This window comes from Branchiostoma lanceolatum, chromosome 3, assembly GCF_035083965.1.
Source record: "Branchiostoma lanceolatum isolate klBraLanc5 chromosome 3, klBraLanc5.hap2, whole genome shotgun sequence".
In the NCBI taxonomy this organism is placed as follows: Eukaryota; Metazoa; Chordata; class Leptocardii; order Amphioxiformes; family Branchiostomatidae; genus Branchiostoma; species Branchiostoma lanceolatum.
In genome coordinates, this window is record NC_089724.1 from 29,698,222 (window position 1) to 29,721,234 (window position 23,013).

At 41.5% G+C, this 23,013-nt stretch overlaps 1 protein-coding gene across 1 annotated transcript; it reads right to left on the bottom strand.

Annotated features, from left to right (window-relative positions):
* Positions 1–4,973: 4,973 nt before the first annotated feature.
* LOC136429541 (low-density lipoprotein receptor-related protein 2-like) lies at positions 4,974–23,013 on the bottom strand. Its single transcript, XM_066419374.1, has 21 exons — positions 21,994–23,013; positions 21,747–21,916; positions 21,389–21,546; positions 21,008–21,121; positions 19,065–19,175; positions 18,364–18,480; positions 17,715–17,831; positions 17,482–17,592; positions 17,146–17,321; positions 16,741–16,896; positions 15,784–15,922; positions 14,060–14,283; positions 12,556–12,705; positions 12,223–12,361; positions 11,589–11,700; positions 10,212–10,288; positions 9,127–9,237; positions 8,232–8,345; positions 7,888–8,004; positions 5,630–6,016; positions 4,974–5,071 (listed from the first exon to the last, which is right to left on the bottom strand). The coding sequence occupies exons 1-21, from the start codon at positions 23,011–23,013 to the stop codon at positions 4,974–4,976; spliced, it is 3,918 nt and encodes a 1,305-aa protein (XP_066275471.1).

The window sequence follows — 23,013 nt, forward strand, 5'->3', positions numbered from 1 at the left end:
GTAAGAATTTTTAATCAGTTATTTTTATGGGAGGACGACCTTTTCCTTCGATTGCCAAAACGCATGAAGAATTTTTAGAACATCATTCAATCTATAGCTGAAAGGTTTTAAAATATGACATTAAGGGGATTTTGTATTGTCAATCAGAATAAACTTATGCCAGCATGTGAATACTTGTTTGTTTGTTTGTTTGTTTGTTTTATTAAGATATCCATTAGTGATATACAATATGCACTATTCTTCCTAGAGTCCCTATACAAATACATAAAATGAAACAAAAACTATACAATTGGTTAGCTAAGAATTCAACAAAACAAATGTGGTGAAATCAAAAATAAACGAGAGATGAACGAGAGAGGTCAGAGGTCAACATAATTGAAAACATGATCTGGATGTAGTTGACAGAAAGCCAGAAATAATCATAAATTACGAATATAAGTAACTTAAATAAACAGCATAATGTAAATACGAATGAATAAATACTTGTAAGGTGTCTTCTGTTTTTGGTGTGACCTGTGACCTATCGCATGAGGTCTAAGTCGTTCACAGAGTCCCTTTTTTCTGCTAACCTGACGCTCAAAGGAAAAAGTCAAATATCATACTAAATCAATCTACGTACACTACATAACACTTAAACTGAATCCCTAAAATACCACAGAAAATGCATAACACCCCTACAACTAAGTGGGAAACGCCTGAAAGGTATCCACACACATACACAGCTAGAATAACTTTTAACGAACACATCACACGGTCTCTTTTGACCTTTCGGTTCCGAAGAAGAAGACACGACAACTAGAATCTCAGGTAAGGACTTGTCTGTATAGTCTACTCTACACAATGATGCTGTAGTTTTCTGCTATTATGATAAAGATATCATATTGAGTTCTATCAACCATGCTTTTGTGCTAAATTTGGACAAAAGTTTCTACAACATAACCGACTTGAAAAGTTGCGCCTGTAAATACGAAATGACCTGAAACTGAAATTCGATATGCTCCTAAATTGGCCATGACACACGTGTCGTTTTGCATGTTAACGGTTTTGGGAAGGTAGTTTGATAGAAGCACAAAGCGGGAGAAAAATTTCAGATTTAGTACATAAGTGGGCCATTGGACACGAGAGTAGATATATCATAGGACCATGTAGACACGTACTCAGTCAACATGCAGTAAGTATAACCTTGCTTATAGTATGCACTTTGCATATCCGATTGTTACAGATGACACTTACTGTCTATTCAATTCGTGGCGTAAACTTTAAGGTAATTTTCCTTCTTATATAAATAGAGCAGATCTTTTCAAAGCTACATGTTTTTTTAAAGTCCCGTGCTGATCATGAGATGTGTAGGCGGGCGTGCCGTGGTAATATCGGGATGAAATGCGTACTGTCATATTAATGTGCATGATGATTTTTGCTGTATCCCTGTTTATAATAGACTTGTTAGAAAGACATTTGTTATACACGCCGAATTGAGCAGAAAGAGGCGTCAATATGAAAAAGGCATTCTACAGTCACCTCCTCATTAGCATTAGCTCCTAAAACAACAGGAGCTAATTGAGTCATTAGCATACAACCGAAAATTTCAATATCTTAAAGGCATCCAGAGCATCTTATGAGGCTTGAAACTTGAATGAAAGACTCCAATTAGTCATTCCTACACATAGTAAGTTTCAATAACACTATACCATTAAATATCGACATTAAATGAGCAAAGATACGAAGTCGTTGTGTGGTGAGAACTGATAGAAAATCCAAGCCCATATAGACTGATCCTGACTGTCCATCACAATTAGCGGTTCGACCAATGAGAGAGTGACTGCATACCCGTCAAATATTTGCATTTTTGTGTTCTAATTTTGCATTTCTACGTTTTGACGGAGATGGGAGGGGCAATGTTATCGGTTTATTTACACTAGGCACGTGAATCTAATAGATCACAATGTAGCTTATTTTTGTGCCGCTTTTGAGCACTTCTGGTAAGAAATCCGCACGCAAATGTGGTAAACAGTGGCATCAAATGTCAATTTCATAAAGATTACAGCAACTAGAATATCTCCAGTTTTCAAGCCTCATAAAATGCTCTGGGTGCCTTTAAAGCCAAGATTTCCCATAAAACTGAAAATGGGTCAACTTTGTGGCGATATATCTTCATAATTACTTCTAGCTATAAGAAATATTTCCTTGAGTGACTATAGTGACTGTACGTTGATGAAGGTTAGACATCCATGTAATAATATACGCCAAAAATTGTTACTCAAGCAAATGGGTAAAATTTTGAAATAATCAGACGTTTCAGACAGGATCCGCTATCTTCCATCAGTGACTAACGAAAGATCTGGCAGAACTAGGTTTTATACAAAACTCTGAGTATGCTAATGACTCAATTAGCTCCTGTTGTTTTAGGAGCTAATGCTAATGAGGAGGTGACTGTAGAATGCCTTTTTCATATTGACGCCTCTTTCTGCTCAATTCGGCGTGTATAACAAATGTCTTTCTAACAAGTCTATTATAAACAGGGATACAGCAAAAATCATCATGCACATTAATATGACAGTACGCATTTCATCCCGATATTACCACGGCACGCCCGCCTACACATCTCATGATCAGCACGGGACTTTAAAAAAACATGTAGCTTTGAAAAGATCTGCTCTATTTATATAAGAAGGAAAATTACCTTAAAGTTTACGCCACGAATTGAATAGACAGTAAGTGTCATCTGTAACAATCGGATATGCAAAGTGCATACTATAAGCAAGGTTATACTTACTGCATGTTGACTGAGTACGTGTCTACATGGTCCTATGATATATCTACTCTCGTGTCCAATGGCCCACTTATGTACTAAATCTGAAATTTTTCTCCCGCTTTGTGCTTCTATCAAACTACCTTCCCAAAACCGTTAACATGCAAAACGACACGTGTGTCATGGCCAATTTAGGAGCATATCGAATTTCAGTTTCAGGTCATTTCGTATTTACAGGCGCAACTTTTCAAGTCGGTTATGTTGTAGAAACTTTTGTCCAAATTTAGCACAAAAGCATGGTTGATAGAACTCAATATGATATCTTTATCATAATAGCAGAAAACTACAGCATCATTGTGTAGAGTAGACTATACAGACAAGTCCTTACCTGAGATTCTAGTTGTCGTGTCTTCTTCTTCGGAACCGAAAGGTCAAAAGAGACCGTGTGATGTGTTCGTTAAAAGTTATTCTAGCTGTGTATGTGTGTGGATACCTTTCAGGCGTTTCCCACTTAGTTGTAGGGGTGTTATGCATTTTCTGTGGTATTTTAGGGATTCAGTTTAAGTGTTATGTAGTGTACGTAGATTGATTTAGTATGATATTTGACTTTTTCCTTTGAGCGTCAGGTTAGCAGAAAAAAGGGACTCTGTGAACGACTTAGACCTCATGCGATAGGTCACAGGTCACACCAAAAACAGAAGACACCTTACAAGTATTTATTCATTCGTATTTACATTATGCTGTTTATTTAAGTTACTTATATTCGTAATTTATGATTATTTCTGGCTTTCTGTCAACTACATCCAGATCATGTTTTCAATTATGTTGACCTCTGACCTCTCTCGTTCATCTCTCGTTTATTTTTGATTTCACCACATTTGTTTTGTTGAATTCTTAGCTAACCAATTGTATAGTTTTTGTTTCATTTTATGTATTTGTATAGGGACTCTAGGAAGAATAGTGCATATTGTATATCACTAATGGATATCTTAATAAAACAAACAAACAAACAAACAAACAAGTATTCACATGCTGGCATAAGTTTATTCTGATTGACAATACAAAATCCCCTTAATGTCATATTTTAAAACCTTTCAGCTATAGATTGAATGATGTTCTAAAAATTCTTCATGCGTTTTGGCAATCGAAGGAAAAGGTCGTCCTCCCATAAAAATAACTGATTAAAAATTCTTACTGTCATGGGTTTAGCTAAAGAGAATATAATAGAAATATTACAGTTTGATCTTTAATACCTAGTGTTGAAAGAATCATGGGGCTTCTTTTTTTGCAGTGAAATACAGTGATAAAAATGTACTATAACATTTCGGATAGCTTAGATTATATCATATTAGACCTTGAAAAATTAATATGTCATCTGCACGAAGCTTAACTTCAACAATCCATGCGTACCCGTTGGTTGCATACTCTGCTGCTTCAGTACTCTTTTTTTGCGGTTATCTCACAATTATTCTAATAATTTTACCCTAGATTCTCAAGACAAATATTTACACATTACAAAAAGATTTGTAGACCGCAAGGCCTGTGAAAAAAAAAGTTCCGTTTCCGGTTATAATATACGACCGAACCTAGAAAAAATCTGCTCACCCTAGCCTTTTTTTTCGGTCGAGCAAGTGCTATAAAATTTTCAATCTGACATCTGAGTGATGAACTATAACAGAATTCCAAGTAGTCTTGCAAATGTTCATTTCTATGTTCGTAGATGAAGGCTAAGTTTGTATAAAAATGTGTAGTAAACATTGTACTTCTACAATATGATGCAAGTTCTACCAATGTCTTTTTTTGCATTGTTAAACTGTATTTATTGGATCAGTTCGGCCGGAATCTAAACAGAAAAAGAATAATCCCTACCTACCAACCCTAACTTTTTTATCAAGACCGTAATCAAAAACACAGCATTTTTTTCTTGGACCTAAGCTGAAATCCTTTAGTGATTAATTCCACCATCATCAACTTTAAGACATATCCAATGTTAGATTTAGACATATTCGAAACATGATACATTCCAAGCAATAGTTCGGACAAGGTAGAACAAGGGCAGCAGATTTCAAGTTAACTGATTCATATATTTCCCACACGATTCATTAACATTGACCATGTTACTTGTTTCCAGAAAATCTAATCCTTCATACTCTTTCTTTGATCTTATGGGGTATTCCCACACAATGTTTCGTGCCCTACAGCTGAGACCTAGCTAATGCATTGATCAGAAAGCCAGGCGGTAGATAATCTGACCGCCAAGTGCAGCGGCTGTTATCCAAATAACGGCCTGGTCCCTGGGACCATGGCTCTCTGCGTAGAGCCCTGTAAGGAAATAAAGAAGGAAAATAAATAGTAACAGCACTTATTTAGCATTGTGATAAAAACGACAACCTTTATTGATAAGTTATTAATATACTACACTAGGCCTTCTTGACGGGTTTAATTAATAGTTATATTGTAAACCTTTGTAAGTATTTGGATATTTTCGAATGTAGTTTTAATCAGTGATGCATAACATTATTGATCTTTGTAAAAATGTACTATACAGGGTATATATGAATGTTAACTTTTAGCGTTAGCTTGTTATTGGGTAACATGTCTCAAACCTCTTTTCTGAGGAAAGTATGAAAATTATTAAACTCCTTTGATGACGTCTTTGAGGTGGTTTAATGTCGGGCAGTGACAGCTTCACCGCGAACTTAAAACCACCGCGAAACGTTTTGTTTCCATTACTGTACAGTATGTGATACTACCTATAGCGGTATCGTGAACTTAAAACCACCGCAAACAATCCATGTTCTCCTTATGGTGAAATTTTAATTAAACTTACCACGAACTTGAATGCATTAACAGCAACTTATTAAGGAGAATTATAAGTACCTGTTTGATCTTCGAGCGATCCTTGACCACTTGTTGGCTCTGCGGTCAGGCCGGTTGTCAGCGTGGTGCTGGCTTGAGTGGACACGCCGTCCGCGTTGCCGCACCCCTGCTCGTCCTCCCCTGCCGCACAGTCCGGGTATCCGTCACAGATCAGATGACCTTGCACGCAGTACGTACGGTCCGGAGAGCCGGGAAGGCCGCAGTAGAACGTCGGGCAATCATCAACTGTCGTAGGTGCGACGCCTTCACAGCCCTGCTCGTCCTCTTCCTCCAAGCAGTCCGCGCCACCGTCGCAGCTGAACGCGTCGGGAACGCACGACGCGTTACCGTAGATGGACGCGCAGTTGTAGCTGCAGGAGCCCCACCTGCGTCTCAGTGCATCTTCAACTGTAGCAACAGATTTGTGTTCATTTGAATGTACACGTTTCCGTGATAGACCTTGCTAGCTGTCGCAATTCTTACAATCTATTCTGGTCAAGGTAGCAGAACACAGTTTTCGGCCTATGGGGATTTCTATACTTAAGGGCTACAAGGTGACTGGCTTCTGACTGGTAAAAATTATAGTGCGGTGCACTTGAGAAACACGAAAAACGAATATGTTTGAGTTTAGGGTACAACCTACAAAAGACTCAACAAATAAAAAATTCTGTCGGCGTACCTCGTTTTGACGCCCTCTTTGAAATGCCCCTCTGCGGATGTAAAAAAAACTGCAGCCGGCTCACCCGAAAAGACAGTTACGTCATGAGGCGCATTGATACACGCTTTGGAAAACCTTCACAATCCAAATCATACAGACTCAAGGTCGACACAATACTACCACGCAGCATAGTTTACACTTAGCTGCCTCCAACATGCGGCTTTCTACCAGGCTTTCAAGAATCTAGCCGTATATTTTGTGTACCCGCGTCATAGGGGTCGCGGATAAAAACTGTGTTCTGTGACCTCAACATCGTTCTACTGCAAAGTGACCCTGGGGGGGGGGGGGGGGGCATGAATGAATGAATCAAACCTTTATAAACTTCAAAGTCTTGCGCTTTAATGTCTAAATAACTTTAGAGTAAAGATAAGATCTTACACAATGGCAGAATCAGTCTTTTGTCCTTGGGGGGAGGGGAGCAGTGAAGTTTTCAATTACTCCACCCCCCTCCCACAAACATTAACAGGTTGATCAAGTATGTACATTCGATAGAATACAGATGTCAATAATTCAGGAACTCGACTTAACAGCCAAACACATTTAATCACCACATCTGCATTATAAACTGATTCCAAATTTGCCAAAGGAAACTTTCTTCATTAATAACTGATTCAAGCAGATTTGAATCCCTCTCATGGATACACTTTGTGTACACGTATTGCTTTCATAACAAGCAAGATATGTCGTACATATCATGTAGGAATTTTCAATGTTTCCATACTACAAAGATCATGCAATGGACCGGCCGGGTTGACTCTTAATTAGAAAAAAAAAGCTTGACTTTTAATGCACTGCACTTTATTAGATTTTAAAAAAAATTACATTGTGTAGTCTTGTAAGCTCATGAAAGGTACAATATGTGAACAGTTTAAATTTCAACTGTTGATATGTCATGGACGAATGTATACTAGTATATTGTGGAGATAACATGAAATTATGTTTCCAAAAATACACTATTAGGTGTATAGATTAACATTTAGTATGTAGCGTTTTAATTCATTGCATTAAGTATTAGAATGTAGGATCTTAGTGCCTCATGCTTGCCATTTTACACCCATTAAACCACGTGTTGTGTGGTGGTCATAGATGCATTTTAGGCCTCTGGGCATATAAATCTGGAATAAAGATTATTATTAATAGTATTTAGGGAACCGTTACCACACTGTGGTAATTATAAGGGAAGTCATTCCTAGGGAATTCGAAAAGGGACTATCTGAAGAGGAAATAAAAGAACCAGTATGTTTGTTGGCATCCAAATATACTTTTAATTTGAAAAGACCTATTACGTCTTGAGATGCCTTACTTTTAAACACAATATGATACACTTAACCTGTGTACTGTAAATGCAGAAATGATCGCGTTTGTTTTATGTTCGTGGCGACCGTTTCTCTGCGAACTTAAAGTCATCGAAAACGTTTTTGTCCAATGTTGTAGCAGTATGTGACTATAGCGCTGCCGCTAGCTTAAAACCACCTCGAACACTCCATTTTCACCTTAGCGCAAAATAAAACCACGCGAACTTAAATGCATTTACAGTAAATGTATTACAGTCGTGACTCACTGTCACTGGGTCTTTCGTCCTCGCCATCAGAACAGTCGTGATGTCCGTCACCCAGCTGACTTGTCGGCAGACACGTGACGTTGTTGTGGCAGGTGAAAAAGCAGTTTTTGGGTACTCCTGTCATGAAAAGTACACAGCACTGTTAAAGCATTGCAACAATCTAAGAAAAAGCCCTTTGTGTAGCGTGCATGTAATGACCAGGAGAACAGTGTGTCTTTTAGGCGTCCTTCTGCAAAAGTGGGCGTCTATTTCTTTAATTTTTTTTGTACAGAATGTCCATACGACGCCTGGACGCCTCCCTAGCTAATAGTCCAACATAGGCTAATAGTCCAACATGCACCTACCTAGCACACACCCTCGTTCGTCCCTCCCATCCAGACAGTCGTCTAGTTCATCACAGATCCACCCTCTCGGGATGCAGGGGTCACCCGAGTCTCTCAGACATTCCATCGCACACTCTTAAGAAAACACAGAGTGCAGGATATGTGAGTGGCTCACATCTTTTCATTTCAAGTCCGCCTTTATGTTGATGATAATTTGGTTGAAGAGTGAAGAGAGTGAAGGCTAGGTTCAAGAACAATATTGAGCAGAATTATAAGGTTTAAGCATTCATACATTAAACTGTCGATCTGTCTGGCACCCTTGGGTACACTGTCATCATCATCAGTCGGCGTGCTTTCGCTACGACGCGCTTATACCGCCCTTTTTACGGGGTGACATGCCATTTCTTTGGCTGTCAAACGAGACGGGGATGCTCCAGATCTCTCGTCCGGGTGAATGGTGTAAATCACCGTATGGCTGATACGAGACGGAGGTTCGCCAGGCCTCCATCCGGGTGATTTGTAGTGAATCACTAAATCCAGACATAAGGATTTGGACCATCGCATACCGGGGCATGCCCCTACTCTTTTTCGAAAGGTGTGGTGGGTTCTTTTACGTTTGCGGGGTGTGGCTCTCCCCAAACACGGGAGAGCCACATTAAACCTCCATTTAACGTCTCTAACCCTGGATGAGCTAGGTACTCATTTACACCTGAGTGAGGTGAGAAAATTTGTGTCAAGTGCCTTTCCCAAGGGCACAACGTCGGGGAGCAAGTTCGGACATGTCTCTGAGCACAGCCAGGGATCAATCTCGGGTCCCATTGTTTGACAGTCGCGCGCTCTACCACTTGCGCCACACGGCGCATTAGCATCAACCTTGTCCTGAGTTTGTCTACGAATGTGCCCGGAGAAGCCTTACCGTCACAGTGTGCCTCGTCCTCCCCAGTTGAGCAGGCTTCCGAGCCGTCACAAGTCTGACTATCATGGTACACGTCACCATCCCCGCACGGACTGAACTGGATGTCGATTTCTACACGGCAAAGATTTAAAGTGACAATCCTTTTCAAATGGAAGATATATTACATGCATGAGTTGCCCAGGAGCTGAGCAGGTGTCTAATTGCAGGTGCGTGTGACAAGGAATGGGACCGGTGTAGAATCCGTTTCATGTTGATTTCTACAAATGGAAAACAGAATGATGCACTTTATCTGATAATGTTTTTATGCATTTTTTGCTTAATGGATTTTCTTTGTTACCTTCAAATTTCAATACGCAAATATCATCTGTAACTCACCTGTATGTATTGGATACTAGGCGTTTTCATAATTAAGCTATTACGTGTTTTTGCTATATGACTGTATAGTTGTTTCTCTTGCACCTCCGTTACTGTATTTAACCTGTACTGTTAATGTCTCATACTTCGAGACATGTTTTGTTTCTTGTGTTTAGTGATGTCGCTTAGATATACGTGTTTGCTTGAGTGTGGCATAACTATGTGTTTTTTTCTTAAGTTGCAATGGAAAACTAGAATTAAGTATTTGTGCTACATATTCTTCAGGTTTGCTATGTAAGTGTAGCGATTACGGGGTATTTTTATAAATATGAATTGGTATTGACGTTTTCTTTTTATTTGAGTTAAATGTGTGATAGTTGTGTGCCGATTTGTTAAAAATAGAGAGAACGCTAGCGACCCCCAAAAACACCCCTCCCAATGAAATGGTATGGCTACCCTGCGACGTCACAAAATGAAGATGGCGGCCAGCACACATGCCAACGGATCCAACAAAGGTTTTGCTACGCAAACCTGTAAAAATGATACACTTTCACGCTAGCATGTTGCAATGATTGTATCCCCAAACATGACTGACTGTTCAGTACTGTAATGTTGTATACAATTTTACATTACATTGGATCATTGCTGTTAGGTGCCTGCCATGCAACTTGGGTGCTTTGTATCTAGTCCTGACTTCTATCATCATAGTGGTGGAACATGAACCAACGAACCCAAACATCCGAGATCTTCCAACTTCATGGTCAATTCTAGCCCGCACTCAGCCTCCAGCACGTCTTCACAGACAGGTCTGCAACCCAGACAGTTTGTAAGACTTTTTTCTTTATTCAGATCAAGTGTTTTAAAGGCAACCAGAACAATATGAGGTCAAAAAAATTGAAAAAAAAAAATGCTGAAATCTTTATGGTAGTATCTTTTCCTTAGCAACGGTTTCCATAGAAACAAGCCAGATTCTTTCAAGGTTCCCAAAAGGAAAACTCTCCTGTCGTTTGTGACTTTCTCCAAGTTTCATGTCATTTGGACAGGTATCACAGAAGCTATGCTGTTTTCTTCTCAATTCATGGCATAACTACCTCATTTGCATAAATTTGCATAAAGAGCTCTAGAACCACGATGTCCCACCAGGACCATAGAACAACATAACTAAAAATGATCTAGAGTCATCAAGCTATCATTCTATGATACTGAACTAACTATATAAAGGGTGTGATACGTTTGTCAATTTCTAGGCCTCTTCTGAGAATTTCCTCCTGGACTACATTTACTTACCTTGTTTAGCACATTTGCGTAATAAAATTAATACTTTTAGGAATTTAAAACCGTGGTAAACCGTGCCGTACTATGATCCCTTTAGTTTCACGAGTCTACAAAAACTCTGGCCACGATTTTCAGTGAGTTCTCACATCACAACAACGTCGTATTTTTGCATCATGGACATTGCTATACATTTTGATAGTGTTGTTTCAACTAATCCTTATAGAAATAACTACATAAATTGACTTTCAAACTCCAATTTTTCAGATCCTAATATTGCTTGGGGTTCCTTTAAGTGTTGTTTTCTGATTTGCCTGCTAGCAGTCAGAGCTCACGAATTAATTTGCATTCACGTCTTATTAACAAACGGATGATATTTAGCTTATTCATCTTTCTGTCAGTTTCGGCTATCCACCTAAAGAACAATATCTAAATTGAATTGTCCTTATATCATATTGTCAGTTTAACAGATAAACAGCTATTCTAAGTGCACACTTACTTACAAACATGTTACTAACATGACAATCTCAAGAACCATACTGTAAATGCATTTAAGTTCGCGGTAGTTTTTATTTCGCACTAAGGCGAAAATGGAGTGTTCGCGGTGGTTTTAAGTTTGCGGTAGCACTATAGTTACATACTGCTACAGCATTGGACAAAAATGTTCGCGGTGGCTTCAAGTTTTTGGTGAAACGGTCGCCGCGAAAACCGCGAACATAAAACCACCGCGAACATTTCTGCATTTACAGTATATTGTCCCCAAAAAAATCAGGGAAAAGTCTGGCAACAGCGTAATTTTTCAGAGTACCATTTATGCAAAGGAAAGTTGTATTTACTTGTCTCCGCCGTTATAGCGTTGTGGGACACATCCGTCAAAAGCCTGACAGAAATTTTCCCTTGGGCGACATGCCTCGTCACAGAAGACCTCGTTAGATGCACAGCCGGAACCTTGTAAGGAATGTCAAATTGAAGCCGATGATATAACCACATTCATGTGACTAGTAGACTATGTTTTAGGTTCTGTTGGTTTGTAGGTGAGTGGAAAGCAAAACACCCCTTGGCGAACCTTCAGTACTTGAAGTACTAAAAGTATATGTATAATTTCAGGACATTTTTAATAAATCAGATTTTACTGTCGTACTGAATCATCGCTTCCAAGTACTTATGCTTCTTTTACTCTTCAATTACTTTCAGTACAGTACTGAAATGTATTTGGCAGTTATGATATTTACTGTCGCCTCAGCTCAATTACTGTCAATTAGATGCTTTTATAGACTGACCAATCAGAGCATTTACCACTTAATCAACCTGTGATTGGTCTGTTTTTGTACTTCAAACGACAGTTGCTCCAAATGAAGATGAAACCAGCCAGGTAACATGTCTGATTATCTCTCTTTGAGTGAAATGTGTCTATCAAAGCCCCACGACAGTTTTGTCACATTGACTAATGAAATAAATTAGACTTCTGACCATATTTGACGAGAATCTCGATCCTCAGTGCGACCCGATGGTGGAAGGTGAGCGGGTAGAAGCGAGTGTAGAGTGCAAAAGTTGGGTTGTCCAAGATGTTGCGAGCGTAGCGGTAGCTGTTGCTGTTCCCTTGGAACACCTGAAACGAAAAATATTGTACTGTACACCTGGTGACGAGGATGCCTTGTTGTCAGAATGTTATATGGAATCTAAGAAAAATATATCGAACAGACTGAATTACTTTGTCAATAGTACAACACTGGGCCCGAACAGAATTTTCTATCACCATTCTATTTCTTGGAAACTGTTTTTAGAACGTGAGGTTGAACTGACCATTTCTTCACCGTCCCCGGTGCTGTTTGTGTACATTGTCCATTCTCCAACCACAGAGAACGCCAGCTTGTAGGATGTGACCCAGTAGTCCTGGTTGTAAGCTCCCTGGGTGATGACACCGGCAACTTCGTACACCTTGTCATGCTTAACCTGGAGTGACATTAGGAGAAAGCTCACTTCACTTCATTGATGAAAATTGCCAATATTTTTATTTGGTTGTTATGTTGAAAAGAGTCTTAAGTCCATTTTTGTTGGAATTTACAAAATAAGTTGCAAAAATACTCTTCTTAAATTCCAAGTCCAATGTCATGATGCAAAGCAAGGACATTTATCGTTGAAGACATTCACGTGTGACTACCAGTTCCTAGAATATTCCTCAATCAGAGACTCTAGAAAGGTAACAAAACACGAACCTTCAAATTTTCGACGTCCACTGTACGTCTTGATCACGTGGTGTGACCTAGTCTCGCGAGAAAATCTACACAAGTCTCGACCTCGTGCTCTCGCGAGACTAGGTCACTCACTAGGTCACAGTGGACGTCGAAAATTTGGATGTACGTGTTTTCTTACCTATCTTAAGTTACTGTTTGAAGTATGTTCTAGTAACAAGGACAGCTATGAGAAAAGGCACATTCTTACCAAAACTGAGGTGTCGTTCTAAACTGCTCAGGATCTCGCACCAATTCTACCTAGAATGTAGTTTTGAATTCTTGCAAGGCAAAATTGTCGTGATAGGAAATCGTGATTGGAGTGTGCCATGAAGGAGCACCTAACTAGCGTGGACCCCTGGATACATACAGCCGCTTGGAAGCGCGGTGTGAAGACTGCCGCCCACCCGTGCCACGGACCCCCGCAGCGGTATTGCCAAATACTGAATATGTACAACTACAGTACTAACTCTAATTCCCACTGCGTACTGATTAGCCTGGAAACCATATCATCGGGGGATCCCCGATATCTCTACGGCGCTGGGAGTGATGCCCACCCGCCCAGACAGCTTAGCCGACTCGGGGGTGGGTTTACGGCCTTGGATTGAATTAACTCGCGTGGCGGCGAAACTCTATATGGCAGCTAAGAAGACAGGCTGACAGAAACGATTCAATAAAGCAGACTGGGCCCGGTAAAACACACCTAAGCCGACCCCTAGAGAATGGGACCAGGCTACGCACTGATTGGATAAGAGTAATGAATACATCAGAACATACCATATAAGTACAATAGAGACGGAGCACCACTATCACATCAACGGATTCATCCAACACTTATCGCAGGAGCGTGACGGAGACTGAGGGATGAAGAATTGGAAGGGAAAGCCAAATGAAGGGGTAGTCTTGGAGGCCGATAAGATTTTTGTTTTGTTTTTCCTTACCACCCACCCTCTGTGCTTACTCAGAAGTGATGTGACTGGTCAGGCTCTGTTCTCGCGTGACTTCATCGCGGACCCCATAACTCTTATGGGTTGCTACTCAAGGTATGATGACCGAACAATAAGTACATAATGTACCTGTAGCCACTGGTCGGTGTCATGGCCCAGAGCCGGGGACCAACATGCTCCATGCTGCTGTCCTTTCCCGTTGTTCAGACGTGCCTGCCACGGGTAGAAGTCGTCCCCTCGCGACGAAGCGGTCATGTGGAGGTCGGGAATCTTCGGAACCGCGGCGGGATCGTCGGGATCCAGTCCGACTCCCATTGTGACGTACTCGTCTTGCGTCATCCAGGTGTTTTCGTCTGAAGCAATCAGCAGGATGTTATTAGAGGATGGGGTAGGTAATCGGATACCTATAAAATGTACTGATGGCGATTCTCATGAATATTTGAGAGTCCTGGTTCAAGACAACAGCTGCCTATAAAATACAGGCTTAGAATTGCGCTATGTTGCATGCAGTGATGGGGGTTTGCACTCTTTAGCTATAAAAAATGCTAGTCTCCAACCAGACCCAATAGATTGCAAAGACCGTATCCAACTGGCAAAAGGAGCTTATAGTGCAATCTAAGGTCTGGAACAAGTCGGTCTGAACAAAGGCTATTAACATCTAATTGTTACCTAATCAAACAGTGCTTCTGCAAGTGAGTTTATTACTCTCTGTCCGCACGGGCGTGCGGCGCCATGCCGGGCTGTCACGGGTCAGCTGCGCACCGTCTGACACCTCCAGACCGCGACTGAGAGGCCGTCCACTTTGGCAGAGCTGTACCGCGAAAATGAAAATTCCCAGGAAAAATAAACTTAATGTTGCCAGCAGAAAAGACGTGGTCTCTTTTTCAAAATCAATTTGTTATGAAGATCGCTACCAAAACTGCTTCAATCGTAACAAAATGATGATCGTCACAGCTGAAATGCGAGGGCGAAATTCTTACGTTTTTTATGTTTACGTTTTTCCTTGTTTTTTTCTCGATGACTTTCTTAGATTGAGTCTTGAAAAACGTTTTCAAAGGCACCGATTCTTCGCAAGCGTAACAATAGCAAAGTGAGATAAGGCCGTCATTGGACAGGAAGACGGCCCTCTGGTGGAAGCGCTGCGGACAGGCGGGCACTTGTAATATCTAGTAATAGTGGCTTGAACCCGAAACAGTAAACATTGTCTACGAATGTTTTTGTAAGAACGGTTTTCCATAATGCCATGATGGGTGAAAGAAACTGCTATTGTGAGAGCTTTTTACTAGGCTCAACCAAGTCTTGGCTCAACCAAGGTGCGAACCTCCCACTGGGACGTGCGCGGGTTCACTGGGCTTGTCCCAGAAATCGGTCATAAAAAGATTAGTACCCCGGACATTCGTACGGCTGTTAGCATTACAACGAGGAGGGGCAGCGGCACCTTTATTGAATAGAAATGCTCCGCCCTGTTTGAGTTGTGGCAGACCTTGGTTGGCTATGAGACTTGGGTTGGCTATGAAAACTCCTTCTGCCTGTTGGATACGGTCTTTGCCAACCGGTAGGTCTGCTTGGAGACTAAAAAAATGCTACAACCTTGAAATTATGTACGGCTTGTACCAACAAAACATAATACATAAGTTTCTTGTAGCCACTAAGGAGATGCTTCTGTCGTGGTCTTGAATCTTGAATGAGGACATCTGTCGTGGTATTGTAAATGTAACATAATGAAAATTTAGTTTTATGGAAACGTTGGTGCAAAATTTTGGTTTACAGCTGGATTAGCGCCGTTCCGGCCATCCCACAAAATTGTAAGAGAAACTTCGGTCTGAGACCTTATTAAACAGCAGGAGACTAACCGTCTGTGACGTACACCTCCATCACCATGGCAACCCAGCCCTCGTAGTCGTTCGGGTGAAGACGGATGTAGCGTGACGTCACAGGAGTTTGGAGAGGACGACTCACTTTGTTGTACCGGTCTCGGTTTCCTTGGAAAACCTGTGCAAGAAACATAATCAGGGTCAGATCTAGAAGGGCACAGAAAAGAAGTCAGACACCTTAAAGTGAGCATAACTCGTCAGTAATGTCCTGAGAGGGAAAAAAATGTACTCCCGTAGCCTTTTATTAAGCCCTGTGGGCAGTGGCTTGCTATAAGCAAATTCTCGGTTCCGACTACGCATGTGCAGTGTCAAAGGGGAAGGCCCCTGGCTTGTATACAGTGCTCGTCTCGACATTGTCTAGATTTGCATAACAACGCCCCGACGGGTTTTGTTTACGTCTCGGGGGTCTTTACCTTTTTACACCGCACATGCGTAGTAGGAACCGTAAATGGGCTTATCCACTGTGTCACACTTCTGAGTACGCATGCGCGACGACAGGAATTGTTGGTAATATGTCAAAGGTGAAGGCCCCTGAGACATCAACAACTCACGTCCGGACAGTGTTATGCAAATTAGAGTTAGGAGCCTTCACCTTTGAGAAAACACTCACAATTCCTGTCGCCGCGCGTGCATACAAAGAAGTATGAGAGCGCTTATTTCTTCAGAGATTGCTGTACCTCAGACCAGGCCGTCTTAACCTGTTAAGCCATAACACTTTTGGGTTGGCTACGTTAGCAGTTATGTGCACGTAAGTTTTGATGTATCTAGCTGTTTTCAACATTTGGCCAGGTGATGTACATAACAAATATTTAAAAGATCGCAATAACCTGACCCTCGCCCCTAACTAACTTGTCTGTAGCAACCACCTGTCCTCAGCAACCACTTAAGCTCAGCCCCTTAAGTGGTAGCTTAGGACAGGTGTCACTGTATCTGTACCTGTACATTGTTGCTGCTGCCTTCGTACGGTGCCCACGAAGCGCCGTCCATGCTAAAGGCCAGAGTGAATGACGTCACCCAACTGCCCAGGTCCCAGTTCGAACCGCCTCCACTAATCAACACACCGGTGACGTCAGTCGTTTTGCCAAAGTAAACCTGCAGTAAAAAAATACATAGTAAAGAGATTGGTATTGAATTTTTCGTTTTATTTGAGTTGAATGTGTGATAGTAGTGTGCCGATTTTTTGAAAATAGAGAGAACGCTAGCGACCCAAAAAAACACACCTCCCAAAAATAGTATGGTGACCCTGTGACGTCACAATTTAAGATGGCGACCACCACACATGCCAACGGATCCAACAAAGGTTTTGCTACGCAAACCTGTAAAATAATGAAAATCACGTACCTGAAGCCATTGGTCCACCACAAAACTCGGTACCCAGCAGTATCCTGATGTAGTCGAAGGAGTGTGCCGAGCCTGGGATGGGGCGAACTCCAGCTTGTATTCGGAACTGGCAGTGACGTAAACATCGGGAATGTACCGACTTGCCAAACCAAGCGGGAAGCCAGGAGGTGGAACATCTGTGAGGAAAATGTCTGTGAGCCTCAAGGTGCACTATTTGAACTAAAAAAGCTTTCTTAGTATAGTTGATACAAATGGGCCTAATGATGTGGAAAGCTGCACTGTCTAACGTTAGTAACACTTAGATGGCGCGTGCATGGTAAAAGCTTATCTGACTACCTCCACAGTCGTCCTCATCCTCCCCTCCACTGCAGTCCGTCTGGTTGTCACACAGCTGAGACTCCAACAGGCAGGAACCGTCCACGCAGTGGAACTGCTTCGCACTGCAACCTGTACAGGTGTAGTATTATCAACTTGCATTCAAGCCTAATCCATCTAAAACAATCTTTAACTACAACATTTATCTCCCCATAAGGGTTTTGTATGACAAAGACACATTAACTGCCTCCCACCTCCGGCTGTACAGTTGATCTCGTCCTCCCCGTTCGAACAGTCCTCCAGCCCGTCACAGGCGCGGTATTTCGGCAGACATCCGCCGTCACACTCCAGCTGGAGATCGTTGCAAGGAGCTGTAAGTAACCAGGAGCAGGTGTAAGTATCAATGATTCAATAGAATGTCCATTAGCAACGACGGCAATGTGTGTGTGTGTGTGTGTGTGTGTGTGTGTGTGTGTGTGTCTGTGTATGCGTGTGTGTGTGTGTGAGAGAGAGAGAGAGAGAGAGAGAGAGGGGCTGTGTGTGACGTGTGAGAAAGAGACTGTGTGAGAGAGTCTAGATGTGTGTGGATCTGTCTGAGTCTGTGTGTGTGAGAGTCGCTCTGTGTGTGTGTGTGGGTGTCTGTGTGTGTCTGTATGCGTTTGCCTGTGTATGTGTGTGTGAATCTGTGCGTGTGTGTGTGTGCGTATGAATCTATGTGTGTGTGTGTGTGTGTTTGTGTGTGTACGTGCATGAGTGTGTGTGTGTGTGCGTGTGAGGATGTGTCACTGTGTGTGTGTGAGAGAGAGAGAGAGAGAGAGAGAGAGAGAGAGAGAGAGAGAGAGAGAGAGAAAGAGAGAGAGAGCCTGTGCGGATGTGTGTGACTGGTTTATAATAGGAACCTACCGTTGCAGTTCTGTTCGTCTGCCCCAGAAGAGCAGTCCTTGTCTCCGTCACACAAGGAGGCGTTATTAATGCATTCGCCGCTATCGCACTGCCACAGTCCCTGATCTGCACAGGACTCTGAAGAACACAGACATCGGACACAAGCGTCATCTTTTTGTACAAACATACACAATTGCGATTGAAGAGTGTTCTGGATGAATATCTCATTTCCAATGTAATACCTCTCATCGATATCGAGAAATGGTAAGCGGAACGCATTAACATGTACATTATGAGCAGAAAATTTGGCAAGATTTTTCAAGCTTTTTCAAAATTCTTTAACGTTGGGCCTCCTGACGTACGTGGACCTTATGCCGCAATGTCTCGGGTCATGTAGGCCATGACAATTTCATTGTATATTGTTTTGCATTATGTATTGTTTAGTCTTAGAGCCCTGTCACACTTGTGCGTATATTCAAGTGCGCATGAGTTCCGCAGTAACATATTTTTGGTTAATGTAAATTTTGCGGGGAGGAAGCTGTTTTCTACGTTGAACGATCGTCGTGCAGTCTGGTTATCAAACCAAAGAACTGCCTTCTTCGGCTGCAAACTGAACCTAAACCAAAAACATATTAATACGCAACACATGCGGGCTTGTATATGCGCATAAGTGTGCCAGAGGCTTTACACTTAGTAGTCCTAGCGATCTGTAAGAAACTCACGGCATATCAGCTCCTCCGATGCGTTCTCACAGTCGGGGACACCATCGCACACTGCAGATGGTGGCACACATCTGCCGCTGTGTTCACACTGGAACTCGACATTGGTGCACACTGTACAACATAATGATAATAACTTTACTGCATAACAATTGTACAAGGTACAAAGTATGGCATCCAATGGTAAAAAGATAACATTCTATCAGGTTAATCAATCTATCTTATACAATATGGTGTAGTAGTATGGGATGACAATGGGATTTTACAATCATTGGAGGAGTTTTTAGCTTCTAGACATTCTTTGATATATTTTCCAATGTATACCATGCATGGGTTGTCACATGCCATTATGTACTTAAATTTGCTATTCAAGTCCATTTAGATAAATCCTGGTAAATCCAAAGATATCATTGAGCATAATGGATTGCGTATATCAAAATGTTTGGGACATATAAGTTTTTTTTTTTCGCCCCATAGGCTTACAGTGTTATAAGGCGTGTTTGACAAGGGCGCGTTCGTAATGAAGCTATAGGAAATGCACCAAGGTCATTCATACTGTGTTGAGCACATTTACCCTAGATCATGTAAAAAACTGCCAACAATTGTATGACGAACAATCTCTGTTTATAGCAATTACAAACTGCACTTAGCTACACCCAAAAAAGGCACTTTCCAGCTGTAAGCGCACGACCGCATCACTGAAATGCAGGGCTATTCACGTCTGACCTTGCGCGCGGCTGCCGAACTTTACCTGCTGATTTCTTCAGTAACATTACTAACAAGCTTTCATTAGTTTGACACTTCAGATCAGTTGGGCCGGATAAAAGGAAATTTCCCACCGATATAAACTGAAGTTCATGCAGCCGTTAATTTGGGGGGGTAATGACTTTTTTAGAGTCTATATGCGGAGTAACACAGGAATGAGACCATAACGTCCGGTTGATATGCGTAAACGTATCACAATGGAAAGAATTGACTAACTCTTTGAAACCACCTATGTTCAAAACACGCCATGGCGTTAAGTTAATATGTTTGCCCTAATATAAATTAGGCACTCATTTGCATATTTGGTATATGTTACTGTTCAACCTGGAATAAACTACATATACATATATATATTGTCCTATTATGGAAAAGACTGGAATCATAGAGTTTCCTCAGTAATCATAGAAATAAAATTAAGACCATAGCATCTCCTGGACCAAACATAAATGGAAAATACTGGTATGAAGGAATTTCCTCATAGCTCATGCAAAGGTAGTTTTATTTTGTATGATTTGCATGCCATATCTGTCTAAGCTATCAACTTCAACTATCAACGTATAATCGAAAACAATGAAATCAAAGAATTTCAGCATTAATTTTGCTAATTAATTCCTGACTTGTATTTTATTGCTCATATCTCTCTTCAAGTTAGCTACCTGCATAAAGAACATCACGATTTATCGTTCCTTTGTTCAGTTTTTTTTTTTTTTTTTGATTGTATACCCGTTAAACCGCCTCATTGCGTAACACACCGGGTTTGCACTGAACAGTACGTATATACAGGCTGCATATCCGGACAGATATACTTGATCCACTCACACCGGGAAGGACTCCTACTATTTTACATAAGCGTGGTGACTTCATTTATTGCCAGAGATCAAAGTCAGTTTTTTTAATCCAAAGCAAGTAGATTATGAAGTTGCTAAGACCATAAGTTGACAAAAAAGTATCCAGAACTTTTAAGATCAGCCCCAGTTTGCCTCAGTTGAATAGTGTTCAATAGCTGTCGGCGATATGATATATTATACTTGGCTGTAATTTATTCGGAGGGTACTGGGGGGGCAGGATATTGTTTCTGTATAATACAGATACTGCCTAGCCGAAATTCAATTATAATACAATCATTATTCTTATTCAGAATGATATAATCTGCAAAACCAGAACACTTTTGGTGAACTTACCGCAGTCGATCTCATCGGACTCGTCGTCACAGTCACCGACGCCATCGCAGAGCTTGTTGTCAGGAATGCAGGAACCGGGTTCACAGAAATGATGGGACAGGGGACAATCCTCGGCTGCGCAAAAAAATTCATCTGAACCGTCTTCACAATCAGGAAACCTGTCACATTGATCCGATGATCTCAGACATACTCCACTTCTTTCACACTTGATATCGTCGGGCAAGTAACACTGTGTTTTTTTGCAATTTTCCTCATCTGAGCCGTCGTCACAATCATACCATCCGTCACATTGCCATTCTCGATGGATGCATACTTAATCACTTTCACACTTGAAATGTTCCGAGTCACACTCTTTGTTTGTGCAATTTTCCTCATCCCAACCGTCTCCACAATCATCATCACCGTCACATGGGGCGTCTGGTTCGATACAAACTCCATTACTTTCACACTTGATGTGGCGCGAGAAGTGGCACTCTTTGTCTTTGCAATTTTCCTCATCTGAACCGTCGTCACAATCGACATCACTGTTACATTGCTTCCTTGGGGGGATACATACTCCATTACTTTCACACTTGATGTGGTGCGACAAGTGGCACTCTTTGTCCTTGCAATTTTCCTCATCTGAACCGTCGTCACAATCGACATCACTGTTACATTGCTTCCTTGGAGGGACACATACTCCATTACTTTTACACTTGAAATAGTCTGGGTTGTAACAGTCTTTGCTTGTGCAATTTACCTCATCTGAGCCGTCGTCACAATCATCGTCACCGTCACATCCCCACTCTGGTTTGAGACATACTCCACTTCCTTCACACTTAATATCGCCTGGGTTGTAACACTCTTTGCTTGTGCAATTTTCCTCATCTGAAACGTCTTCACAATCATTCCCTCCGTCACATTGTTCTTCTGGATGGATACATACCCCACTTCTTTTACACTTGAAATATTCGGGGTGGTGACACTCTTTGCTGGTGCAATTTTACCTCATCTGAGCCGTCAAAACAATCATCATTACCGTCGCATTGCTTCTCTGGTTCGATGCATTCTCCAATACTTTCACACTTGAAGTCCAGGTTGAAACACTCTTCGCAATTTTCCTCATCTGAGCCGTCGTCACAATCATAATAATCGTCACATTGCCACTCTGGTTTGATACAAACTCCATTAATTTCACACTTGAAATATTCGGGGTTGTAACACTCTTTGCTTGTGCAATTTTCCTCATCTGAAACGTCTTCACAATCATCCCCTCCGTTACATTGTCTTTCTGGTTGGATACATATCCCACTTCCTTTACACTTGAAATATTCGGGGTTGTAACACTCTTTGCTTGTGCAATTTTTCTCATCTGAGCCGTCAAAACAGTCATCATAACCGTCGCATTGCCACTCTGGTTCGATACATTCTCCGAGACTTTCACACTTGAAGTCCAGGTTGAAACACTCTTTGCAATTTTCCTCATCTGTACCGTCATCGCAATCATAATCGTCGTCACATTGGTACTCCAGACGGACACATGCTCCACTAGTTTCACACCTAAAATCGTCCGGGTTGGAACACTCTTTGCTCCAGCAATTTTCCTCATCTGAGCCGTCTGAGCAGTCATCATAACTGTCACATTGGTCCTCCAGAGGGACACATAATTCATTTCTTTGTTCACACTTGATATCGTCCGGGTTGAAACACCCGGGTTCGCAATTTTCCTCATCTGAGCCGTCGTCACAATCATTTATATAGTCACATTGCCACTCTGGTTCGATACATACTCCATTACTTTCACACTTGATATATTCGGGATTGTAACACTCCTTCCTTGTGCAATTTACCTCATCTGAACCGTCTTCACAATCTTCATCACCGTCACATTGCCACTCTGGACGGACACATACTCCATTACCTTCACACATGATATCGTCCGGGTTGATACACTCTGTATCGCCAATACGAGGGGAGGCATGACCGATGGAAATCAGGCATGCAAATACGAGCAAGCCAGCCGCCAT